Source organism: Podarcis bocagei, assembly GCF_964188305.1.
Source record: "Podarcis bocagei genome assembly, chromosome: 4".
In the NCBI taxonomy this organism is placed as follows: domain Eukaryota; kingdom Metazoa; phylum Chordata; class Lepidosauria; order Squamata; family Lacertidae; genus Podarcis; species Podarcis bocagei.
In genome coordinates, this window is record NC_138128.1 from 64,957,696 (window position 1) to 64,968,225 (window position 10,530).

The 10,530-nt window shown below is 38.9% G+C and overlaps 1 protein-coding gene across 9 annotated transcripts in view; it reads left to right on the plus strand.

The window, feature by feature from the left end:
- Positions 1 to 10,530, plus strand: part of KNDC1 (kinase non-catalytic C-lobe domain containing 1) — an 80,443-nt gene extending 69,913 nt beyond the window's left edge. For 5 of the 9 annotated variants that reach the window (XM_081189442.1, XM_081189443.1, XM_081189449.1 and 2 more), the window contains 4 exons: positions 8,035 to 8,157; positions 8,297 to 8,356; positions 9,645 to 9,802; positions 10,052 to 10,530. In XM_081189442.1, the coding sequence (XP_081045568.1) occupies positions 8,035 to 8,157; positions 8,297 to 8,356; positions 9,645 to 9,802; positions 10,052 to 10,283 (573 nt within the window). In that variant the 3' untranslated portion in view covers positions 10,284 to 10,530. Of the gene's footprint in view, positions 1 to 8,034; positions 8,162 to 8,296; positions 8,357 to 9,644; positions 9,803 to 10,051 lie in introns of those variants that run through there. The other 4 variants (XM_081189444.1, XM_081189447.1, XM_081189446.1 and 1 more) reach the window with 4 other exon arrangements.

Here is a 10,530-nt window from a genome sequence, read left to right on the forward strand (position 1 = left end):
AAGTGTAAAGGTTGGATAAAAGTCCCATAAATAAACCTAGTCATGGAGAAAGACCCATATATCTGCCCCTCGGTTCAGCTCTAACAAGATGAGGATCCTCTCCTCGTCACTTGGTCACCCATTTTGTTCTTGCCCATGTGGAAATCTCTTATGGCCACAGTCTTGCAAGCTCCAGTTGTTTCTTTGCCTTTAGTTCCAGCAAATCAGCATGGCCTTTTCATTGGCAGTGTTGTAATTTGTGACTCTGCTGGTTGCAGGGATCTCCTGGAAACCAGCTGCCCTCCATAATTCTACAGCCGCTGGTGAATAAACAATGTCCTGGTTGTCAATTGCCTGCAGGGGTCTTGCAGTGCCAGACTCCCAGCAGATGCATGCAGAAGGAAGGACACTGGAAGGAGTTTTATTTGTGCATTTATCTGCCCCATTTATATCCCAAAGGGAACTTCTAGTATGATGTATAAGAACCACTGCACTTCATTGCCTTTTTCCTTCATGTGCACAGATGATACATATTTTTTTAATGTCAGGATTTACTTGGAACCATAATAAGCTTTCTTATCCAATTTCAATACTTTGGGGAGGAAACATATACAGTAGGATAATTGATGAGCTGATGAGTTTCCTAACATAAAATAATAGAAATGCAATTTATATGCCACTGATGCATGGCATTTTTATAAATTTGGTGCTGTTGTGAAAGGCTCAATTCATTTATACATTTTTAGCAGGTTTAAAAGGAAACCATAAAAAGTTTGCATTGTTGACATGTTTGCTGAAAAATATCGGTTTTTGTTTTGTTTGCAATATTCAGTTCTTCAGCCAATGCAGCCAAGATGTGTTTATGCTATAGTTTCTTTAGCTGAGTCCAACTTGCCAATTCAGAAGGTACAAATCCCAGATATTTCTATTAATAAAATATATTACCAGTGCCAGGTTGCTTTGCTGGACTGTTTTAACTTTATACTATACACGAGAGCGGCATGGGGTCCATACACCCTGTCTTCCTATTTCATATGTTGATTCATTTTGTCAATTTGAGAATTCTTGTTCCTATCATTTTGATAGCACCAGCCTCAATCAAAGAATAAGTTAGATTATTTTTTCAACATGCACAGCAGGAAATTTTGTTAGCTGTTCTTTTCATAGCTTTCCATGTTTCTATCTATAGCATTCTTCAGAAATGCACATAGTGTATTCCTTCCAGTAGCACCTTAAAGACCAACTAAGTTAGTTCTTGGTATGAGCTTTCGTGTGCATGCACACTTCTTCAGATACGAAAGCTCATACCAAGAACTAACTTAGTTGGTCTTTAAGGTGCTACTGGAAGGAGTGCTACTGGAAGGAATATTTTTATTTTGACTATGGCAGACCAACACGGCTACCTATCTGTAACAGAAAACAAGCAGTTAGAGAACAGCCACTTTTCCTGTTGTTAAGAAATGTGGTCAATACAGGGTTTTACAGAAGAATAAAGGACTTCCGGAGGCGGCGCGAAACAAGTAATGGCGGTCCTCTTTGCGCTGCGAAGAGGGGCTCCGCAGAAAAGGGTCGTTCGCTGCGGCAAAGCGACGACCCATTAAGATAAACCACGAGCAGAACGAGCTCGTGGCCGTGGGATCCGGCGGGCACCTAGAGCGACCCCCAAAACGAAGAAGGGTCCCCGTAAGGGGGTCCTGAAGCGCGGAGGGGAAGCGGTGCTGTGGATTCATCGCTCTTTCTGCGGGAGTGAAGCCGCGCGGCTGTTGCTGATGAGCGCCGACCTTTCTTCCTTAAGAATTGGATTCTAAATCATCTACTCGTGAGTAGGAAGAGTATTAATTTCGGGACTACAAAGTTAAAATTTGGCTGAAAGCGGGAAACGAGAAAAAGGAAGTCCGTCTCCCGGTAGTGCTTAGAGATCAAAGGCAAAGGAACTGACAAGCTGGAAGCAATAAAAAGGGATTTAAAGACGGGAGCTTCATGCGTCTGGTGGAGTTGGTAACTGAAGGGAAAGGCAAGCTTTTATTTTTTTATCTGTTACTGTTTTGACTTTACTTGAGGATCCTCTACCTTACTGGACTTTTAAAACTTTAAAAACCCCAGTCCCGGGCTTGCAGGGGGTAAAAAGCTTCTTTGCGGATACATATACAAAGTTGAAACGGATACATAGAGGCATCATTGGTGGATACAATTAAATAACTGTATCTTGCATCTTCAGATAAACTATTGGGACAATATTGAAAGGGCTTTGCCAGTGGAAAAAAGTTTTCTTTGAGGATTATTGTTAATTTACTTAACTGCAGGAACTTTAATGGCGACTGAACTTTCTTTCTTCTCTCCTGAACTGTAACAACACTCCCTCTAGTGGAGTTTGGGATTTACAAATTCCTGAGAACCAACTTTGTTTTGACTCTCTGTGGCTTGGTTATCTACTTTGAGGCCTGTCTTTCTCATGGAACATTTGACAGTTTGACCTTGAATCCAAAGGCAGGTGTGGAATGAGTGGTCCACCGAAAACAAGAGCTGCGTCGAAAGCAGGAAAAGGCCAATTAGTACAAACAACTCTGACTTCCCAGGCCCGCAGATCTTCAGTCCCTGCTGTTTTACAGGGAGCTGTACCCTCAACAACAGCTCCATCTAAGGAAGCTGAACGGCCAACAACTGAGGATATGGCAGCAGGGGGATCTGGATCTCTCTTAGAGGAAATGCTACAACAATTTGCAATTTTGAATAAAAAGGTTGACGATCAAACTGCTAAAATTGACCTAGCTACATCTTCAATTACTAAACTTTCTGAACAGGTGGCTAAGCACTCACAAGATATTGGGAGTTTAAAGGACGCTACATCTGAAAATCGGAAATTGGCCGAGGCTGCGAATGAAAAAGCAGGCCAAGCAATTCAGAAAGCGGATGAATTGAAAGGAGAAGTAAGGCCGCTTTACAAACACGTCAGCGACCAGCAGGCCTACCTGTCTATGGTGGAACTGAGAAACAGGGAAAATAATTTGAGATTACGTTCTATCCCAGAGATTGAGAAAGAGGATTTGACTGGCTTTTTGACAGCAGAATTTTCTAAATTCTGGGGTATACAAGAAGATACACTTTAAAATAACAACTGCATTCAGACTGGGAAGAGTTGCCAGGAAGGACAGGCCTAGAGACTGTTTGATCACCTTAAGGACCAAGCAAGAGAGAGACAAACTACTTGACCTACATTTTAATAAAGCACTTGAGATCCAGGACAGAAGAGCTCAAATTTACAAGGATATCCCTAAACAACTACTGGATCTCAGATCAAACTACACTGATCTAGCTGGGCTTTTGAGAAGCAACGGAATACCCTACAGGTGGGAGTTTCCACAAGGCCTATCATTCAACTACACAGGAAAGAAGATTAAAATCAAAACGAAAGAGGATAGCCAGAAGTTTCTGCACGACCACGGAGAAGACCTGCAGAAGGGAATAGCAGGTCCTTGGCCTCCACCTGAGTCTGGGAAAGTGCCAGCACCCTCGGATTTAGACAAGAAAGAAGACACCCCATAAAGAGCAACAACAGATTAATACAGGATGTCTCTACAGCTGTATAGTTGGAACATTAATGGCGCGAATTCCCCGGAAAAACGCAAAAGGATTTTTCATATTTTGAAGAAGGAACATTTGGATATAATTTGTTTGCAAGAAACCCACGTGACCAGGCTCCACAGGAAAGTGTTAATAAACAAAAGATTAGGCCAAGAATTTATCTCATCAGACAGAGTTAAAAAGAGAGGAGTGGTGATCTATGCAAAAGAGAATTTATCACCAAAATTTTTGTTTAAAGATGAACAAGGAAGAACCCTGGCAATTGAAATACAAATCCAAGGAGAAAAAGTTTTGATATTAGGAATTTACGCACCAAATGAGGGGAAATCAGAATTTTACAAGAAGCTTCATGAGACATTACTGGATTATCTGGACTACTCTAACATCATTATGATGGGAGACATGAATGGGGTGGTCTCTACCTATATGGATAAGTCACAGAACCAGAACCTGACCAAAGATGGAAGACTACCAAAGACTTTTTTCGAACTAACTGACAATATGGATTTGATTGATCTATGGAGGACGAGAAACCCCCTAGGTAAAGAAGGAACTTTCTTTTCTGAGGCCCATCTGTCATGGACAAGAATCGACCAAATCTGGACAACTAGAGGTCTGGCACCTAAGACCACAAGAGTAGAAATCTGCCCAAAGACATGCTCCGACCATAACGCTATGAAAATAGAAATGAGATTTACTACTGCCGATTCCTTCAGATGGAAAATGAATGACAACCTGCTAAGAGATCAAGAGATTGTAAAGAAGGCCCAAAAAACTTTAAAGGACTACTTTGAAATTAATCTCAACACCTCGGTGGAAAAAAGAATAATCTGGGATGCAAGTAAAGCTGTTATGAGAGGGTTTCTGATACAACAAAATACGATCAAGAAAAAACTTTGGAATGGGAAAAAGGATAAGATATTAGAGAAGATAGCAGCCGGAGAGAAAAAATTAAGACTAAATCCAAAATCAAAAGAGACTTTAAGAGAAATTAAATTTCACCAGTCACAATATATGAAACTGATCAACCAAGAAGTGGAATGGAAAATTAAACAAATGAACCAAAGATCTTTTGAATCTGCGAATAAATGTGGGAAGCTGTTAGCTTGGCAGTTGAAAAAGAGACAAAAATTAAACTATGTTACCAATCTAGAAGTGGAAGGAAAAAATATTCAGAAACCAGGAGAAATTAGAAAGTGCTTCCAGAAATATTTCAAAAAACTGTACACCCAAGGGCCTGAGGAAGTGGCTGAGATAGAACAATTTCTGAAAGATAATGGCCTACCAGAATTATCTCAAGAGAAGAGATCAATCTTGAATTGTAAAATAACACAACAGGAAATTGAGGTTGCCATACAGAACATGCAGTTAGGCAAATCCCCAGGCCCTGATGGACTTACCTCCAAGTACTACAGGATGTTAAAGGACTACTTGACACAACCATTAGTGGAGGTTTGCAACCAGATTATGGGGGGAGGGAGGGCACCAGATACGTGGAAAGAAGCATTCATCACTCTGATACCTAAAGTGGAAACTGAAAAGACTCAACTTAAGAATTACCGTCCCATCTCACTCCTAAACGTGGATTACAAAATATTTGCAGACATTTTGGCAAATAGATTTAAAAAGGTCTTAAATGAAGTAATTCATAAGGACCAAGCAGGCTTTCTCCCTGGTAGACATTTGTTTGATAACACCAGGAACATTATTGATATTCTGGAACTTTTACAAACAAACATTAACACTAAAGCAGTGCTAATTTTTATCGATGCGGAGAAAGCCTTTGACAATATTTCTTGGAAATTTATGAAGAGAAACTTGGAAGGGATGGGAGTGGGAAGGGGGTTTGAGAACGGAATAGAAGCAATCTATTCCGAACAAAAAGCTAAGTTGATAGTGAACAATGTGGTGACAGAAGAACTTCAGATTGAAAAAGGAACACGCCAGGGGTGCCCCCTGTCCCCTTTATTGTTTATTTCAGTCCTGGAGGTTTTGCTGAACATGATAAGGAAAGATCGGCAGGTACAAGGAATACGGGTCGGAGTGAAACAATATAAACTGAAAGCATTCGCAGATGACTTGGTTTTAACATTACAGGAGCCAGAATCTAGTACAAAAAGAGTTTTAGAACTGATACAGAAATTTGGTCGGGTGGCGGGATTCAAGTTGAACAAACAAAAAACTAAGGTGTTAGGGAAAAATTTGACAGCTACTGAAACAGAAGAGTTTCAGAAGGAAACAGAACTAAACATTGTTAAAAAAGTGAAATACCTGGGGGTTAATCTTTCTTCCAAGAACTTGAACCTATTTAAAGATAATTACGAGAAATGCTGGTTAGAAGTTAAAAAAGATTTAGAAATTTGGTCAAGACTGAAGTTATCCTTGTTAGGCCGAATTGCAGCTATAAAAATGAACGTTTTGCCAAAGATGTTGTTTTTGTTTCAGGCCTTACAGATTGTGGACAGAGTGGAATGTTTTGGAAAGTGGCAGAAGGATATCTCTAAATTTGTCTGGCAGGGCAAAAAGCCTCGAATAAAGTTTAAAATATTAACTGATGCAAAGGAGAGAGGGGGATTTGCCCTGCCGGACTTAAGGATATATTATGAAGCTGCAGCCTTCTGCTGGTTGAGAGATTGGATTTTGTTGGAAAACACTGATGTCCTGGATCTGGAAGGCTTTAATAACTCGTTAGGTTGGCATGCATATTTGTGGTATGACAAGGCAAAAACACATGGAATGTTTAAAAACCATATTGTCAGGAGAGCAATATTTATGGTCTGGAAAAAATACAAAGACTTATTAGAAAGCAAAACTCCGAGGTGGGTATCACCAATAGAGGCCAAGGCTCGGAAAAAACCCAATATGGAGGCCGGATGGCCGAAATATTGGGAAATAATAGAGAACATTGGAGACAATTGGAGGTTGCAGAGCTTTGAAAGGTTAAAGGGTAAGGTGCAAGATTGGTTTCACTATGCCCAAATTAATGAGGTTTTTAAGCTAGATAAAAAAACAGGATTCCAGGTGGAAAAATCGAAACTTGAGACAGAATTGTTAGAACCAAAGACCAAGCTATTATCGAGAATGTATAACTTGCTGCTTAAATGGAACACACAGGACGAGACAGTTAAATCAGCCATGATAAAATGGGCTCAGGACATTGGTTATAACATCATGTCTGAGGACTGGGAAAGGTTATGGACCACCGGTATGAAGTTTACGGCATGTAATGCCTTGAAAGAAAACATTATGAAAATGGTATACAGGTGGTACATGACCCCAGTCAAGCTTGCTAAGATTTACCATTTGTCCGATAATAAATGCTGGAAATGTAAGGAGGCTGAAGGGACATTCTTTCACCTCTGGTGGACCTGCCCAAGAGTGAAGACCTTCTGGGAAATGATATATAATGAGTTAAAAAAGGTGTTTAAATACACCTTCCCTAAGAAACCGGAGGCATTCCTCCTGGGCATTGTCGGCCAGAAGGTGTCAAAGAAGGATAGAACTCTTTTCATGTACGCTACTACTGCAGCAAGGATTCTTATCGCTAAGCATTGGAAGACTCAAGATTTGCCCACACTGGAGGACTGGCAGACGCAACTGATGAACTACATGGAACTAGCCGAGATGACTGCAAGGATCCGAGATCTGGGAGAAGAAGCTATGGAGGAGGATTGGAAAAATTTTAAGGACTATATGCAAAAGTATTATAAGTTATATGAAACTTAAGACGCCGTATGATTTGGAATGTTAGCCCCAGCAACAAAAGTGGTTTATATAAGAAATTGGATAATTTTTATGAAAGAACTAAGGTTTAAATGGGTAAAAATGACAATATGCTATATTTTTAAGAGTAAATGGAAAACAAGAGATTTAAACTTAAACTGCAATTGAAAAAAAAAGAAACACATGAAACAAGGTTATAATTTGCTGATAAATTTTATTGTTAAGAATGCATTATGCGGGAGATGTGGGGAAGTCCGATAGAATTCTGAAATAAGTTGATGAAATGGTTGAGATTCTCTGTCTTTTTCTTTCTTTTTACTGTTTATGTTCTTTCTTTTCTATCTGTAATTTGGAAAAAACGCAATAAAAATTATTATAAAAAAAAAAAATACAGGGTTTTACAGAATAAGGATGTCATGAAATAAGTGTTCCATGATACCTGTTTCCAACATGTAAAGCAATATTTGATAGCTATTTAATTTTATATAGTCTGCTCTAAAAGTCAACCTTTTTGCCAGCTTATAGATGGTAGATAATGCATTTCCATGCATTGGGTTGTTCTGCAGTTAGCTGTTTTCATTTTCCTCCTTAGAACAGCCCTGCCTTCTCTCATTGCCTAACAATATGCACAGTAATAGATTCACTGGAGCCTCAATGTGAGGGTTTCCAAGCATACGTCTCACACACACATTGGCACTAAATATCAGCATGTTCTATAAAACATGTATTGTATTATTATTTTTATTCCAGATGCAGGTGAACTTGCTATCAAAATTACTCATCATTGCAAAATGTTGCTATGAGCAAAGAAATTTTGCTACTGCAATGCAAATCCTAAAAGGACTGGAAAACCTCATTGTGAGACAATTACCAGTGAGTAAGCATTCACTTTGCAATTCATCCAGATATTGTAGTTTTATAATATATTTTGGACAGGCAATATGTTGAATTGCAGATCAAAGTCCAAGCTTCAGAGGACTAACACTTTGCTTAATTTCCTTTTTCCACTAAGGTTTGGAAATGCTTGTCTTCTAAAGTGTCTGAAATAATGGAAGAACTAAAGGCTGTTGAGGTACTGCAAAAATATAATCTCTTATGTGAATTGTGGATAGGTACAGGAGCCAACTTCAAGTTATTCTTTTTTTCTTCCCTACCACTTCTCCGCTTCCCAGCAAATCCAGTTTTAGTAAGAAAATGTACACACTTTTTTTTTCTTTTCTAGGGAAATTTGAGGCATCTGTAGAAAGCTGAAAGCAATGGAACTTGCACACCTCTCATTTTGGATTGTGTCAAATAGGTTGGATCCAGAATTGGTTAGGTGAAATTAAGTTCCATTGAAATCAGTGAGACTTAACTTAGTCTACACTTATTGTTCACACTGTTTTTAATGGGTCTCGAATCCAACACATTATGTTTAGCACAATATTTATTTATTTTACATTTTACACTTGTCCCAGTATTACTCCCAAGAAGCTCAGGTTTCCTCTTTTATCCTCTCTACAATCTTGTGATCCTAGGGGAGACTTTCTCAAACAGTGAGCCTTCATGATTATGGGGGAATTTAAACCAGATTTCCCTAGTCAGAGCTAGAGCCTCTTATCTTCTGAACAACAAAGCTTTTTGTTCTTTGCCCCCGCTGATTGGTTTTACCTGTCCCTCAAGATAACTCATATTCAAATTCTTTGCTATAAAGAACATTCACAAATTCTGGATAGTGATTGGTGGAGGAATTGGAAATTCATTCAGGAAAGGAATCCCTACCTTTGTTTCCGAATAGCTTTTATCTTACTAGATTCAGTATAACTGAGAAAGTCAATCAATCCATCAATTGTATGTTATCTAATACACACATCTGGAGCTATGTCCTACTGAAACTAATTGAGATTATTTCTGACTAGACATGCATAGGGTTTTACTGATAATAATCTTTAACTTGTAAACAGAAGTAGTTGTCTTACGACTAACTTTGCCCCTTGGACTCTGGCTTCCTAAATCTAGAAGTGCTTCTTGTTGAAAATCTAGCAATTCTCTTGGCCTGACTACAGTTTCTGAAATACATTCCAGGGGACCCTCGGTTCCAATGAAATAGATATGCGGCCACTTCAATTGTTTAAGATGTTACATTGCCCTGTCCAGGTTCACCTGGCTGGAGATAAGTTTCCAGGCTGTGTCATGCCAATCTCTTACTCAAGCTTCACTTACTCGTCTGTATTATTTCCTTCTCTAATCCCAGTTCTTTTCCCTAAAACACTATTGTTGCACTGAGCATGTTATGTACAGTGCCCTAAAGCCCCCATCTGATTTATCTTTTATGCCATGTACTAATGTGTCTGCATATGTATCTATACAAATTATACCAGGTGTTTTTAAAAAGTGACAGCTTGTGTTTAATGGAAGGAGAGAGATTTAAGACTTCACCAACAATTCCATCAGCCCATGTTCTGGCAATGCATGTTCAGCAGCTTGAAACTGGAGGATTTACGATGAGAAATGGGACATATAAATGGACTAAACTTAGGTAATCTTACTTATGCCACAGAATTCTTCACAAACCAATATAGAGCAATGGAAACCTTAAAAGTACATTCAGTATTTTGGCATCTCACTATAGGTAAAAAGAGTTGACTTGGTTTGATTTCATTGTATAATGCCTTGTGTGCGTCTACCAAAAAAACATTTAAAAATATTTATTATATACACATTAGTCTTTCCTGCCCTTTGTCAGCTGGGAAACTAACTCATTTCTTTAATTTGTTTTTGTTTTAAGAAACATTGCGAAAGTTGTGAGCCAGGTTCATGCACTGCAAGAAAACCACTACTTGTTCTCTCCAGATCACCTGCTGCAATCTTTCTTAAGACACAGAATAGCATCTTTTAGGGATGCAGACATCTCTGCCTTAGCAGCAGACAACTATGCCAACTTTTACCAGATACCAGCTGAAAAGCAGTCTCGGAAAATCCAGGACACACTGCATAGGATGAAGGCAATGTTTCAATAACTGCTTATATTTCATCCTCAGTTTTTTAAGGTTTAAATAATTTACTTTTTATAGTAATTGGTCCATAAATGTATCATCTCAGCAGTGACTGAGGTCTATTTATGAATGTTTCAGTTTGAAAAATCCGAACACTAAGCAAAAGGGGCAAGATTCCTACTGTGTTGCTCACTTGTCAAATAGCAAGTTGCCCTCATATGAATTTGTCAAAGCTGTGTGTCATGTGAGGAAATTAAATATTAAGTCCTTA